Source organism: Oncorhynchus gorbuscha, linkage group LG04 (genome assembly GCF_021184085.1).
Source record: "Oncorhynchus gorbuscha isolate QuinsamMale2020 ecotype Even-year linkage group LG04, OgorEven_v1.0, whole genome shotgun sequence".
NCBI lineage: Eukaryota > Metazoa > Chordata > Actinopteri > Salmoniformes > Salmonidae > Oncorhynchus > Oncorhynchus gorbuscha.
The window spans coordinates 23,336,731-23,352,314 of record NC_060176.1 but is presented as its reverse complement, the minus strand read 5'-3'; the positions used below and the strand labels follow the sequence as shown (position 1 = coordinate 23,352,314).

General features: G+C 42.0%; 1 protein-coding gene across 1 annotated transcript in view; it reads left to right on the top strand.

Annotated features, from left to right (window-relative positions):
• Positions 1 to 14,610, top strand: part of LOC124033859 (phosphorylase b kinase regulatory subunit beta-like) — an 80,373-nt gene extending 65,763 nt beyond the window's left edge. Inside the window, exons 18-32 of the mRNA XM_046346230.1 lie at positions 822 to 861; positions 911 to 975; positions 1,132 to 1,214; positions 3,939 to 4,029; positions 4,506 to 4,564; positions 5,526 to 5,688; positions 5,830 to 5,911; positions 7,306 to 7,363; positions 7,639 to 7,729; positions 12,008 to 12,204; positions 12,379 to 12,513; positions 12,599 to 12,728; positions 13,056 to 13,163; positions 13,376 to 13,513; positions 13,938 to 14,610. Of these exons, the coding sequence (XP_046202186.1) occupies positions 822 to 861; positions 911 to 975; positions 1,132 to 1,214; positions 3,939 to 4,029; positions 4,506 to 4,564; positions 5,526 to 5,688; positions 5,830 to 5,911; positions 7,306 to 7,363; positions 7,639 to 7,729; positions 12,008 to 12,204; positions 12,379 to 12,513; positions 12,599 to 12,728; positions 13,056 to 13,163; positions 13,376 to 13,513; positions 13,938 to 14,075 (1,578 nt within the window). The 3' untranslated portion in view covers positions 14,076 to 14,610. The remainder of the gene's footprint in view (positions 1 to 821; positions 862 to 910; positions 976 to 1,131; positions 1,215 to 3,938; positions 4,030 to 4,505; positions 4,565 to 5,525; positions 5,689 to 5,829; positions 5,912 to 7,305; positions 7,364 to 7,638; positions 7,730 to 12,007; positions 12,205 to 12,378; positions 12,514 to 12,598; positions 12,729 to 13,055; positions 13,164 to 13,375; positions 13,514 to 13,937) is intronic.
• Positions 14,611 to 15,584: the final 974 nt, after the last annotated feature.

Genomic DNA, 15,584 nt, shown 5'->3' with positions numbered 1-15,584 from the left:
CGGAGGAGCGGGGTGACGTGAGAGAACTTGGGAAGGTTGAACACCAGACGGGCTGCGGCGTTCTGGATGAGTTGAAGGGGTTTAATGGCACAGGCAGGGAGCCCAGCCAACAGCGAGTTGCAGTAATCCAGACGGGAGATGACAAGTGCCTGGATTAGGACCTGTGCCGCTTCCTGTGTGAGGCAGGGTCGTACTCTGCGGATGTTGTAGAGCATGAACCTACAGGAACGGGCCACCGCCTTGATGTTGGTTGAGAACGACAGGGTGTTGTCCAGGATCACGCCAAGGTTCTTAGCACTAGTCATTCAATTTCGTAATCCACTTTGATATTGTGAGCTGCTGTCATTTTTTGGGTATTCCTTCTAGTTGTCTCCAGTGAAGGGCATCTAAATAAGTTTACACAGCTGAAAAAATACAAAATTGCAAAATGAATCAATCACAGGTCCAAACCTATTACTAAGACAATCTTTTAATGGAACTTTTTGTGTTCTGATGGAATAGGGCGTCCTGCCAGAGGGCATTATGATCATCTCTTTGTTTGTGTGCGTCGGCGTGCTCTTGTGTTTTAGAGAGGGACAGGGAGAGCGAGTGTGCCTGTGCATATGTGTGTTTGTTTGTGGATGAGAGGTTGTGTGTTAGTTTTAGGAAGTATCTGTGCTCGCAGGACTGTCATGTCTATGTGTTCCAGCTTCTGTGTATTCCTTCCTCAAGATCGATGGGTTGTTTTACGTCCTGTCCTGAGTCATGTGTCGGTACCTCCGAGCCATCCATCTTGGCCTGCAGGATCAAGTAATGCAATGTGTCTGCTCCACTCCCCACAGATTTATCGGATCCTGGGGAAGACTGTGGTGTGCTACCCTGGACAAGGGAAACTGTGGTGTGTACAGCTCGGCATTATCTATCTCCTCCCCCGTCTTTGATCTCAGTGACTTCTACTTATCCCAGGACGTCATGCTGCTGATTGATGACATCAAGGTGAGCTGGGGTGAACTCACCTCATACACACGGCTGTTTAGACATTCGTCTGTTTTAATCCTTGTTCTGGGGCCTGCACACTCAGCATGTTGTGTCCCTAACTGCCTGTCTGTTTGGTCAATGCAAGTTTAATGTGTTACATATCTTTGTGTGTAGAATGCACTGCAGTTCATCAAGCATAGCTGGAAAATGAAAGGTCGCCCACTCTTCCTGGTCCTCATCAGAGAGGACAACATCAAGTAAGATCTACTTTTGTATTTCCTGTACTGTAAGGGTTACTGCTTTAGAGTGTATTGGAATCCAGCACAGGAGGTGTCCCCTGTATTTGCCGATAAGAGTTTCATTATAGTCATTTATATCACTTTAGCTTGGGTGTTATGCTGATCACAGCAGTATTGATCATTATCCAAAGAGCACCTTTTAAATACAATAAAATAGCTTACCTGTCCACAGTAGAGGTTGTTCTATAGGTGTCAGTGGAATAACATATAAAACAGCTCAATACTCATTAGGTCAGGCCTGGGAAAAGGCCAGCCCAGGGGCCGTATGTGGCCCGCGACCTAGTTCAATACGGCCCGCGGAATCATGCTCAGATCAAATTTTGCGATAGTAAAGTTTTGAAAAACATATTTGTTATTCAACTTAAAGCCCAATGAATACTCACCTTTGTGTCATGGTTTAACTCTCACCTCTTGTGGGACATTTATTTTGAAGGCACGTATAAATAACAACTACATGAGGACAGACAGTGACTGACAGGCTGACACACATCACAGTTACAAATAGTAGCTAGCTAGAAATTGCGCAAAAATGAGGTTTTCAAAGAAAATGAAAAGTAGACAACGAATGTAGGGTGTTCCAGCAAGAGTGGACATCGAAATAATTCTTTATTGAGGTATCAGGGAAAGCTGTGCCCTTAGTGTGCAACGAGAGCATCGTTGTCTTGAAAGACTACAACTTGTCCCGACACTTCCAGATGAAGTATACAGAGAACTGTAGGGGTATGTCTTCTGAGCAGAGGGCGAAGGCATTGAAAGAGTTGCAAAAGAAGCAAGGACTTCTCACAAAACTGCATTCGGCAAACGACATAATTGCGAGAGCTAGCCATGTACTGTCCCACAAAATTGCTAAACATAGCAAGCCATTCGCTGAGGGCGAATTCATTAAAGAATGTTTAATTGACTCTGCAGCAATACTTTGCCCCGACAAGAAAGAACTGTTCGAAAATATTTCCCTGTCAATATGAACAGTGACACGGCGTGTTGAGGACATGGCAGAGAATAAGGAATAACAGTTGAAAGACAAGGTTAAGGATTTCACCTATTTCTCCTTGGCCCTGGATAAGAGCAGTGATGCATGTGACACGGCGCAATTGTTGATATTCTTACGAGGCAAAACCCCAGACTTTTAATTTACAGTGGAGCTTCAGTGTCGTCAATGAAGAGCACAGCCACAGGGAAAGATTTATTGGAGGAGGTTAATAAGTGTGTGGCAAAGCCGGGACTGACTTTTGAAAAGTTATCCAGTGTGACCACTGATGGATGTCCAAACTTGACAGGAAAAAATGTTGGCCTTTTGAAAAGGATACAAGGTCAAGTAGCTGAGCTGAACCCAGATCAGATTTTATTTTCCTGCATTGCATTATTCATCAGGAGGTGCTCTGTAAATGTGCTCTGAAAATGAGCCATGTTGTGGATATATTCACTAAAGAGGTAAACTTCACAAGAGAAAAATCTTTAAACCACAGGCAGTTTGTCTCATTGTTGGAAGAGACAGAGTCGGGTCATGCGGATCTCCCCTACCACACAAACGTGGGGAAAGTGCTTAAAAGGGTGTGGGACCTGAAGTCGGAGATTGCTGAGTTTTTCAAATGAAAGGATTATATGTGGATTTCCCTCAACTGAAAGATAAAGAATGGTTGGCTGATTTTACCTTCACCGTGGACATCATGACCCTCATGAATGAACTGAATTCTAAACTACAAGGGAAGGGCCTTTTTGCACATCAGATGTACAGCCTTGTCAAAGCCTTCAAGGGAAAGTTACTCCTCCTGACCCGCCAACTAGAAGCCAAGAATCTCACCCACCTTCCGACACTACTAGTCTGTTCCCTATCAGATGACCAGCGGGAGAAGAATACAACGATGCTGCGTGCGTTGAACGGTAACTTTTCTCGTCATTTTGAGGATTTCAAAGTGTTGGAAAATGACATGCTGTTGGTTTCCACTCCTTTCACCTTCAATGTGGATAACTCTCCCACTGACCTACAACTTGAGCTTATCGGTCTTCAGACTGATGCAGTGATTAGAGAAATATTCAAAACAATGTCACTGGCGAGGTTATATGTATCTCTCGATGAACAACACTTTCCAAACATTAGGAGTCATGCTTTGTGTGTGAACAGACATTTTCAATGATGAAATATAACAAGTCAAGGCACAGATCATCTCTTACTGACTCTCACCTCTCAGCAATCCTGCGCATAGCGACGTCAGAAACTATACCTGACTTCACTGCTCTAGTCAATGCCCATCAGAGACTTCACTCCTCACACTGATTTGAGTAGTTTAAATATAATGTTGAGCTCTCTCCCTCTCTCGTGGTTTTTGCATACCTGTTAACAAGAGTTCTGTCCATGGTGCTGAATGCACAGTGTACTTTTCCCTCCCTGTGTAGTTCCTTCCCTACCAAAAGTAGAACAAGGATGTGGTTCATTCCTGTGCATGTTAAAAAAGTTAAATAAGTAGCATATCTGGATGTGATTTACAGTAGATATATCTGTCAACACAGTCATACACATGATGTATAATCCTGTAATATGATTCTGGCCCGTGATGGCAAAAATATATTCTAATGTGGCCCTGCATGCAAAATAATTGCCCAGGCCTGCATTAGGTTAATATGGAGAAAATGATGACTGTTGAAAATGGTAACAGTAGAATACCCTTGTTTTCTATCCATCAGGGGGAGCCGTTTCAACCCAGTCCTGGACATGTTGGCATCATTCAAGAAGGGGAGTGTCGGTGGGGTCAAAGTTCACGTGGACAGACTTCAGGTTCTCAGCACTTTTACTTGTTTCAGTCTACTGACACTTCTTTGAGGCGTTGTGATATCTACCCTCACAATACTATTGTCAGTTCTCCTTTCCTTTGGAAATGCATTCAGATATAGTGAATATGTATGTTTGCAAATCCAATGCCTTTGAATTGCCTTCACCGAGTTCTATTTCCTACTGTTACAATGACTATCAGTGTCTCTAGAGAGTTCTTTAGATGTTTTGACGTGACGTCTTTTAAGAAGGACACTCAATATTCCCCTCGCACCTAACTCTAGGAGCAGACAAAGGGCTCCATCCCTCATAGTCAATCCCTTTTATCATCTCATTCTTCTGGGGACATAATTCCCCTTTGCACATCTAACTGGCTGTCTTCATTTTGATGTGACTTCAGTCGGAATGTTTGAAATCACCTGAACTGTTCCTATCCCCTGTAAATGAGATTCCTTGATGTAACTATTAATTTGTGCTCCCAGACCCTGATATCAGGAGCTATTGTGGAGCAGTTGGACTTCCTTCGTGTCAATGAAGCAGAGTAAGAGCTTGTTCCTGTCGTTGCGCCTTTGTTTCGTGACACAATCTTTATACGGCAGTGGTCACCAACCTTTTCTGAGTCGAGATCACTTTCTGAGTCAAAATGCATGCCAAGATCTACCGCTCTGATTTTTATATTAACATGACTTAAAAAATCTAAGCCTATGCAACAATAACCAATTAAAAACAGTATTGTGGCAATGAGGTTTGTGCAGTAAGTTATAGGCCCAATACATTATCACCACATACTGGCTTTGCTTGAATTTACCTGCCAATGCATTGTTGTTCGGGACATTTAAAAAAAAAATATTTCAACATTTGAGGTTGGCTATATGATCACACCCATAATAGATCCATTGTATTACTTGAGGCACAAGCTGAGTGAGCATACATTTAAGTAATTTGCTTTTTATTTGACTGATGGTGCCTGCATCTAATTGTCAGTCTCAGCAGAGGGAGAGAGCAGCAGACTGAGGGTCTGTCTCTCAACATCCCTCCGCTCTCCCTGTCCTCCACTGACACTCACCAAAAAGGGACAATGTTTTCCAGCTGATGGTGAAACTCGAGTCGCACCGCATTATTTCTGCCTCATGCACAAATTCATGTTGTTACTCCTATGAACAGAGGGATATTAAAAAAGACCCAAGCCGCTAATAATAACAACATTCATTCATTACTTTTGCACTGCTTGTTGTTCAGACACATGAAATGGCAATAGTTTGCCTACCCGGCACACAGGGCAGCTGAATTGGCTGCACCTACCACCAACAATCAGACTAATAAAAAAAATAAAAAAATCGGAACACAAGGCTTTATCTTTGGGTTTTTTACAGAAATGTTTGGCGATGGACAAGTCGATCACGTTCGACCGGTTGGTGACCACTATTATCAAGGAATCAGTGTGTAAAGAACTTAACTTGCCTGTAAACCTGAAAATACTCATGTAACTTCTGCTGGTATAGAATCCCAGAGTTTAAGAACTTTCAGGAGCTGGAGATGCCCAAGCACTCCAAGGTAAAGAGGCAGACGAGCACGCCCAATGCCTCAAACCTGGAGCAGCAGCCTGAGATCGACATTGAGGAGTGGAAACACAAATCCACCAACGAGATCATGCAGAAATTCTATGTGAGTACGGCGTCGATATTAGGACAGATTCAATCAAAAGTTGATGGGTGTTTAATGTAGCGCTCTAGATCTGACTCTAAACTGTCATTACACTCCTATGGCATGACCTTTGACCACTTTCTGTGTTTTTGTCTTACTCAGGACTGTGACTGCCTGGCCAGTCAAGCACAGCTTGCCAGTATTCTTATGAAGAAAGAGGGTCCTGACTTCTTTGCCAATGATGGTAGGCACAGATTCAAAAACACACATGCAAAATGGTGTTACTCTGTTAAAGTAACAGTCCGGTGAAAATCTATTTTTACTAATATTCTGTTTGCTCATAGCCAAATAATGTTGGTGACTCGTCCTTTACTTGTTATTGTAGCCAAAACATAAATGAGAGAAAACCCTCTCAGTAAAACCCAAACTCGAACTTGTTATTGAAACAAACCATAAAAAAATTTAAAAATACACTTGACATTTGCTTGGATAATGACATCATCCTCTTCGGCCGAGACAGGCCGTGATTGGTCCAGCAGCATTTGTTTTTTTCTCCGGTGGGGTGAAGGATCCTTCTCGAGACTCAGGCTCAGGAGTGCACATTCACTGCACACAAGCAAGCTTGCTAGCAAGCCAACAATCCACAGTTGCTGTTATCAAAAAGAACAAACCCTATGTAACAACTCTCGACAATCACTTCTATTTCAAATGATGTGGTTTGTAAAGAGTTGGCCTGCTGGCTATTTAGAAGCAGTTAGCTACCTAGCATGCTAATGTTAGCTATCGCGACTAACTGTAGGCAGATCATCCACACAACAATCATCTCTCCATTCCCTTCTATTTTAAATCATGTTGTTTATAGCTTAACGTTTTATGTCAAGAGGAAACACAGTTAGCTGTTGTTGACTGAAATACAGGTAACTGCCAAAATAAAGGAAACACCAACATAAAGTGCCTTAATAGGGTGTTGGGCCACAACGAGTCAGAACAGCTTCAATGCACCTTGGCATAGATTCTACAAGTGTCTGGAACTCTATTGAAGGGATGTGACACCATTCTTCCATTTGGTGTTTTGTTGATGGTGCTGGAAAACGCTGTCTCAGGCCCTGCTTCAGAATCTCCCATAAGTGTTCAATTGGGTTGAGATTTGGTGACTGAGATCACTCTGTTGTTTCCTAACAGGCCAAGCAGGGGCATAGAGAAAATATGCTTTTTAATATCCTAATTATAATGTTTTGGAAGGACATCTATTTAATTCATATTGTAATTAATTGTAGGTAATATTTTTGTTTAAAAAATTGTAACATTGAACAGATACCTTTAACACTATTCATCAGAGCCAGACTAACGGGACAACTAGCCCCAGGGTGGGAATCAATGTATCACTGTAAATGAAATGTCCATAGCCTAATCCATTTAGCACCCCATGACTAACTGATAATACAAATACAAAATGGGGTCAATTCAACCAAGGCATAGTCTATGCAGCTAGTGTCAAGAATAGCAGTGTCTTGGAAAACACTGTTTTCAGACCCAATCATCTACAGTTTACATTGTTTGTTTTACATAATTTCTAGAATATATCCAGTGATTTGCATTGCTCATTTCACTTACAGAGGCCTTTTTAATTGTTTCCAGAGACCCTAATGGAAGACATGGAGAGACTCTACAGAATAGCTGGGACCAGGAAACTTTGGTCAGATTTCCTTCTTTCTCTAGCATATCATTCCCTTTCCATTTAACCTGAAAGAATAGTTTGTATTTTATTTTATGTGGCCGATGATATTCTTCCATTACAGTACCTCTATGAAGAGCCTTCAACATTTTTGCCTTTCACATACTTTTACTGTCGTTTCAAGATTTAAATAACATTTTCTCTTGTTCTCCTATGTCTGTCTTCATCAAAATTGTAAATGTATCCACTGAATTCACAACTATTGTAAACAATGATAGACATTTCTACGGGTGTAGGCTAGCGGTGCGTTACGCTGCAGCCGTTATCAAGAAGTTTGCCGGTTCTATAGCCCCTCATATCACCACACTGGTGGTCCATGGCAAGCAGGTAATGGAGTAGAGTTGATGTGTAGCATGTGTGCTCTATTAGCTCAGCTAGCCACTCAGTCACTGTGCACAACGTGTACCATTAACTGTGAGTGCTATGCTTCACTCATGCGCTACTTCCCTCTGCAGCACTGTCCAATTGCTCTCTATGAACGATCAATTTCACGTTCACGTGCTCCGTTGGCCTTTTTGTTCTTGCCATTGTTGTTGTTGTTGTTGTTGTGATGGTTCGGCTGTGTTATGGGGAACTGGTCGTGAGTTTTCATATTGCTCAGCGCTAAGATTGAACATAATTGAAAAGAGACCTGAGAGTCAGAGAGTGGAACAGCGCGTAATCCAGCCGGGCTCCACCTTGCTCTGGAACCACATCAGTACTTGGTCCAATTTCCTTTCTCATTTATTTAACACGGGTTAATAAGTGGAGCTTGAAATAAGTTCCTTTTATATTACAAAACATCAATGGTTTAACATCACAGCATGCCCTTCGAGCATTTAGCCTGACATTTCATGGACAAAATATGTAGACGTATAAGCTGTAGACCATATCAGTGCTAAAGCGATATGAGCACAATTTACTATAGGTATAGATGGCTGGGTGTGGTAAATGGGAGATGAATATTGTTGATACGATGAAAGTACACCTTTTTAAAGCTTAAAACACTGTGTTTTCTCCATTTTATTTGGAAATCTATTGAGAATGTGTTTTTAAGTTGATGTATATGGCTAAGCAACCCTGAATGCTGTATTTGGACAGTGGAGCTAGAACTTTTATAAGGTCTCTATACTCCAGAATTTTGGATGTGAGATCAATATGTTTCATATGAGGCAAAAGTAAAGGATGTCATCTTTTTATTTGAGGGTCTTTTCATACATATCTGTTACCGTTCAGAAATGACATCTCATTCCAAAACCGTTTAGAAAAAAAACATCTCATTACAAAATCATGGGCATTAATTGACCTCCACTCTTCTGGGAAGGCTTTCGACTAGATGGTGGAACATTGCTGCGGGGATTTGCTCCCATTCACACACAAGAGCATTAATGAGGTCAGGCACCGATGTTGGGCGATTAGGGCTGGCTCGAAGTCGGCATTCCAGTTCATCCTAAAGGTGTTCGATGGGGTTGAGGTCAGGGCTCTGTGCAAACTGTTGCTATAAAGAAGCACAGAATTGTCTAGAATGTCATTGTACGCTGTAGTGTTAAGATTTCCCTTCCCGGGGCCTAGCCCGACCATAAAAAACAGCCCCAGACCATTATTCCTCCTCCACCAAACTTTACAGTTGTCACTATGCATTGGGGCAGGTAGTGTTCTCCTGGCATCCGTAAACCCGTGATTCATCCACCGGACTGCCAGATGGTGGAGTGTGATTCATCACTCCAGAGAACGCGTTTCCACTGCACAGAGTCCAATGGTGGCAAGCTTTACACCACCCCAGCCAACGCTTGGCATTGCACATGGTGATCTTAGGCTTATGTGCGGCTACTCGGCCGTGGAAACCCATTTCATGAAGCTCCCGACTAACAGTTCTTGTGCTGACGTTGCTTTCAGAGGCAGTTTGGGACTCGCTAGTGAGTGTTGCAAGTGAGGACAGATGATTATTATGCTCTTCAGCACTCGGCAGTCCCGTTCTGTGAGCTTGTGTGGCCTACTACTTTGCGGCTGAGCCGTTGTTGCTCCTAGGCATTTCCACTTCACAATAACAGCACTTATGTTTGACCAGGGAAGCTCTTGCAGGGCAGAAATTTGACGAATTGATTTGTTGGCACATATGATGGTGCCATGTTTAAAGTCACTGAGCTCTTCAGTAAGGCCATTCTACTGCCAATGTTTGTCTATGGAAAAACATTGGCACATGGCTGTGTGCTCGATTTTTATACACCTGTCAGAAACGGATGTGGCTGAAATAGCCAAATCCACTAATTTGAAGGGGTGTCCACATACTTTTGTATATATAGTGTGTCTATTCCCCCAATTTGAAGGTGTCAAGTATTGGGACAAATTCACTTATAGTGTATTAAAGTAGTCAAAAGTTAAGTATATGGTCCCATATTCCTAGCACGCAAGTGAAAAAGTTACAGATGCACAAAGATCATACCCCCAAAACATGCTAACCTCTCACTATTACCAATAACGGGGGAGGTTAGCATTAACACTTCCTCACTCATCATTATTCACGATTCATTCAAGATGATCCGTAATCATGATATCATCCATATTAATGTGGAAGTGTTCAGAAACATATTCTATTCTTATTTACAATAAAAGTGACTCCAAAATGACACAATACATTATTTACCAATTATTTCTATTGGGCACAACATAATCTGAAGCACAACCCCCCAAAAACTGCAAATGCTTCCAACAAGTTTGTAGAGTCACAAGCTTGACGTAATCATTGCGTGCTAGTAATATAGGGACCAAATACTAAACTTTTGACTACTTTAAAACACTATAAGTGAATATGTCCAAGTGGGGGGACTAGATACATAAAGTGCTTTCATTTCTAAATGGTAAAACAGATTTATAAAAGAAAATACCCTTAAAAAAAGGTGACATTCTGTACTGTCGCCTCATATAAAACATTTGATCTTAAATCCAAAATGGTGGAGTATAAAGAGACATTTTAGTTTTAGTTTACTGTCCAAATAAATATGAAGGGGATCGTATGTACTATAACTACAGCCCATGCCTGTTGCTTTTTCCTCACAGGAACCCAGCAAGCATGAGGAGACGTACTGCACCTTTGTTTTAGAACTTCATTACACGAATCGCACCTTCAGTAGTGTGACTTAAATCACGTTACAGCACATCAGCCTTAATGTCATGGTTATACTGTATGTGTGGTTCTTATAATCGAGAACACAGTTGACTACGTTGTTATCGCACTGTCATTATGAACTGTTCCTACTGTAGTTGTACTGACACATATAGCATTGACCCTATTAAGGATATCCTTGTGTTTTTTTTACCAGGGGGGTTGTACGAATCGCAGCCAGTGTGATAACTAAGCTAGTGGACAGCATTGCCCCAAGTATTACTAGTGTTTTAGTGCATGGCAAGCAGGTAAGTGGACATTTGAAAATGGGGGGGAAATTATACAGTTGACTCATGTATGTATTATTATTTTTTTGTCACATCAGAAGCCTATTTCGAAACACAATCTTAGTGTTCATTGATTATCAAATGAATTGGATGAAATTATGTCCATTTTGAAAGTATTATAAACGTTCAGTTGACAGTGAGCTCCTCATGCTTTTGTCCTATAGGAAATGCTTAGTGTTATTGCAGTTGCACGCTTCATATTTCCCAGCTAACTCACTGTGCTTTAGCCCTGTAGCAAGGCTGTTGATATGTGTCATATAGTAACCTGCTGAAAGTGTATTCCTGGGTTTAACAGGCTCTATGTATGCTGTGACCTGACCTATAACCTATGACCTAATACAACCCTTTCCCTTGGATTTCTATGAAGTGCGCTGCCTAAAAGTATAATGTTTTATCATTATAAATTTTTTTCTCTCAAATATTAGTTGCTTCTTAGCAGTCCCCATTTCTGGCCTCATTTTCCCACCCATGAGTTTTGGGCAGTTCATTACTATGAAGTACCTCATGGTGTGAATCTGCATGTAGATTGCATCGTAGAGGGAAAACTATTCTGGACTTGATGAGAAAGCTGGTTTTGAGTTGTCTGCACCTGTCACCCGGTAGGACATGTTTAGATTACACTTAGTAATATTAGAAGTGAGGTACAGATTAAAAGCTGTGATTTACCATCTAACTGAGAGCATTAGTCTGCAACCATATGTTTTGAGAGGCTATTTTTCAAAGGGATATTAAAGCATATCTTGTTGTTTGGGAAGAATAATGATTACCCAGGTGTAATTTTCTTCTGGCCTTTATGCTTTGAAAATAAGAAATATCACAAGATAATCTTGGTCATTATCTTTTCTCCCATGTTCTACTAGGTGGGGGGGGGCACTTTTACAGTTTTGAGATGGAGAGATAGTTTAAGCGAAGGGGATACGGCAACATCAGCATTTCTGCATAGTATTGCACACTATCTGGTCAGTCAAAAAGTGTATAGGTAGAGGGATGTCACCCATAAAATACAATCTAATGTTTTTATTTCAACCTTTTTGACTATTTGCTTCTTGTTATCCATGTATACACATCTAGCTTTCTGGTTCGTCACTCTGTCCTCTTAGTAAAAGAATCCCCACAAAACCATAACAGAACAGCAGACATTTTTCTGATGCTGGCTGGGCTGTGCTCTGTTGCCAGGTAACACTGGGACTGTTTGGGCATGAGGAGGAGGTGATCTCCAACCCCCTCTCACCTGGGGTCATCAAGGGCATCCTCTACAGCAAGTGCTATGGGGAGAGGGAGGCCGTGCTGCAGCAGGAGCTGGTCATCCACATCGGCTGGATCATCTCCAACACCCCCGAGCTGTTCAGCGGCATGCTCAAGATCCGCGTCGGGTACGAATAGAGCCCGGGAGGAATAGAGCTAGGCAGGCTGTAGCCATGGCCATTCGGATCCTACAGCTGGGTGGTTGTTATTCTGTTTGTCTCTCAAGTTGTCTGTTTGAGGATAGCCATCTGTGGTTATGAGATGCATTGTTTTTGCTTCGTATTCCGCTGGTATTGGTGTAGGTGGATCATCCAGGCCATGAAGCATGAGTTGGAGATCCGAGCAGGTGACATGTCACCCCAGGACATTTACCAGATGTCCCCCAGCGATGTTAAACAGCTGCTGCTGGATGTCCTTCAGCCACAACAGCACGACAGGTAAACGCACACACACACACACAAGCCTCCACACACGCATGTTGTATTCTATTTGATTAATTTCCCTATTCGTTACCCATCCCAGGTCCTGGATCAACATGCGTCAAATCGATGGTTCCCTCAACAGGACTCCCCATGGCTTCTACGACCGAGTGTGGCAGATTTTGGAGAGAACTTGTAACGGCATCGTAGTGGCAGGGATCCATCTCCCACAGGTAGTGTTGGTTATTGCAACAGTGACATTATAATCCTTTATGTACATCCTCAAACTCTACATTTAAACACATCTCTGAAGGACCACACTATAGGCCCCTTTTGACTGAGGTGAAATTTCCAAAAAGACTGCATATTTGAAGTATATTAGGCTGCTTGGCCCAACAGTTGATTCAAAAGGATGGTTTGAATGCAGGAGATCCTCAATGCATCGCATCTACCTCACTATTAAATAAATGTCTGTTTAGAATTTTTGGTAATAATTGGTCATCGGGGTGTTCTTGCCTAAAGCGTTACTGTTAAAATCTCCCACTTTCCTTCCATTGCAGCAACCTACACTATCTGACATGACCATGTATGAGATGAACTTTTCTCTGCTGGTGGAAGACACACTGAAGGACATTGTGCTGCCTGAGTACAGGCAGATAGTAGTAGAGGTAAGGGCCAATCAGATTTCACTGTAATTTACAGCTGCATGTTTTCCGTACACTACTCTTGGTCAAACAGGACCCTACATTGACTACATTACCCACGCATTTCATCTAGCAACATTTCCACCACATTGGGTTTACAATACAAAACATTCTAATTGTACACACATATTATCATGGCTCTACCTTCTTACCTGCCCTAATATCCATGGTTGCAGCTGCTGATGGTGGTGTCCATAGTGTTGGAGAGAAACCCGGAGCTGGAGTTTTCGGAGAAGGTTGACCTGGACGTTCTGGTGAAGGAGGCCTTCCATGACTTCCAGAAGGACAGGAGTCTGGAGGGGATGAATAAACTGGTAGGTGCCTGCCCTACACTCTCCGCTAGACTCACAGAATCTAAGGTTGGGTCACACCACTGTCACGCGAGCTCCTTGGAGTTCATGTAGCATGCAAGCTTAGCTGTTGTACGCCCACGATGATGTACAGTACAAGTTATCTCAGCTAAGTAGAAGCAGACCGCATATTCGAGGGGAGGGTACCTTGGGTGCTTTGGCGATAATTGTTCTGGTCAGTCTCGACTAAATTCATTAACGGTGAATGTTAAGGATGGGAGTAATTGTGTTACTTGTTATTCATATCAGATTATTTCCAATCTGAATAGTTGTTCATTCTGCAGTTTGTTGCTGAAAAGCAGTGCTTTGTTATAGAGCTTTCGACAGTTTGCACTGTATATAACAGTACTGCTAGTTTACAATGAAAAAAAAACATTGTCGTCCGCAGGATGACATGGAGGAGTTCTATAAGACACCTCCGATGGGCAGGAGAGGCACCTCCAGTTACCTGACCAAGGCTGTGATGATTCAGCTGCTTCAGGGAGACATGAAGCCCTCCAAGGATGACCCCTGCTCGGTCAGCTAAACTAAACCCGTTCTGTACTTCGTTGAACTACTAACAACATGCTAAATTAGTCAGCAGCACTGACTGTTGTTCCACCAGCAATACCCTTGTTCTGTTAGCTTCAAGCTATTAGGACAGAATGTATCAGATCTTATCAACACCGTTACTACTGATAACAACATTGAACTCTTACCCCCTGAAATCCTTGCATGTAGACGTGTTTGTATAGCATTAGCTGTTGTAGGGCAGCCCAGTGCACACTTTTTTTGTTCTCTAAGTCTTAGGAAGTCCAGGTCTTTTTGAAAGCCTGGTCGCTGTATTTTTCTGAATGTGGCTAATACACAGTCATTTGAGTTCCTTCACTCTTATTAACATGATATATTCATTAAGTTGTTTACATGTTTGCACGTGGTGTGAGTGTGCCTACCCAGTGTAGTGAATCTGAATTGAACTTTTTCAATGTGTGTGACGATTGCCATTGTGTTCCGCCACTCGATCAAGGGGATTTTGGAAGCTCAACACTAGTTTCCAAAAAATAAACTTGTGAAACCTGGGACATCCTGTTGATTTATTTGCTTGGGTTCGTCATGTTTGAATTTCGTGGAGCGTTACCCCTGCTGTATAATATTTGCCTTGTATCATTGAAGCTAAATGTGTAAAAGGCTTTATAATCACAACATGGTGTAACATGTTTCTGTTTATTTCGCCTGCAGTTGCAACAGAAATGTCATGATTATTCAAGCGTGTCTAGTTGTTCCTGGGGGTATGTGTATTGTATTGAATCCCACCACTAGTAACTCCCACTCATGTCAGCTTAGCTGCAGTCATACCAATCTCACCACTGGAGCTGGAAAATCACATCATTTGACATACAAAGGAAGGGTTAGACACTGAGAAAAGCAGAGGAATTATTTCTGCGTAGGACTCAATACATCATTTAGTTCAGAATCTGTTCTAAATCTGCTCCAACACTTGGACAGGAGAATGGGATTGATAGATCGAGAAACGCTTAAAAAGGTCATGGTTGCAGGGAAGGTTGTTTCAGTGTTCTGAAGCGAGGAAGTTCATAAATAAGGGTGATATTCAAACCATGCCAAAGTATGCTCATCGTGCATACAGTACATGTATGCTGTGGTTATTATTAGTTAGAGCAGAGTTCTAGATCAGGCTGGTGTATGAAATGACAGTGGCAATAGCATTTGTGGCGAGCAATTTATTAATATGATACACTGTTATGCATTGTACACCTCTGCCTGATGCTTCATTAATTGAAGAAAGCATTTCATAGGAAAAGCAAATATGCTGGTTGTATATGTTACACTAACTTGATACTTAATGACCGGACTCATCAATTCACAGTTCAATTAAAATCTGCAGAGCAGAACAATCTTTCATATTTACCGAGCAAGGCCGCATCCCCTCCTCGTCCCTGTAAAAGGTGTAATGTTTTCTCTTAAAGAACTCCCATAAAAGTTAACTGTGCATTAAAGCCAGAGTATGTCTTTTGCTGGCAGCAGTAAAAGCATTTAT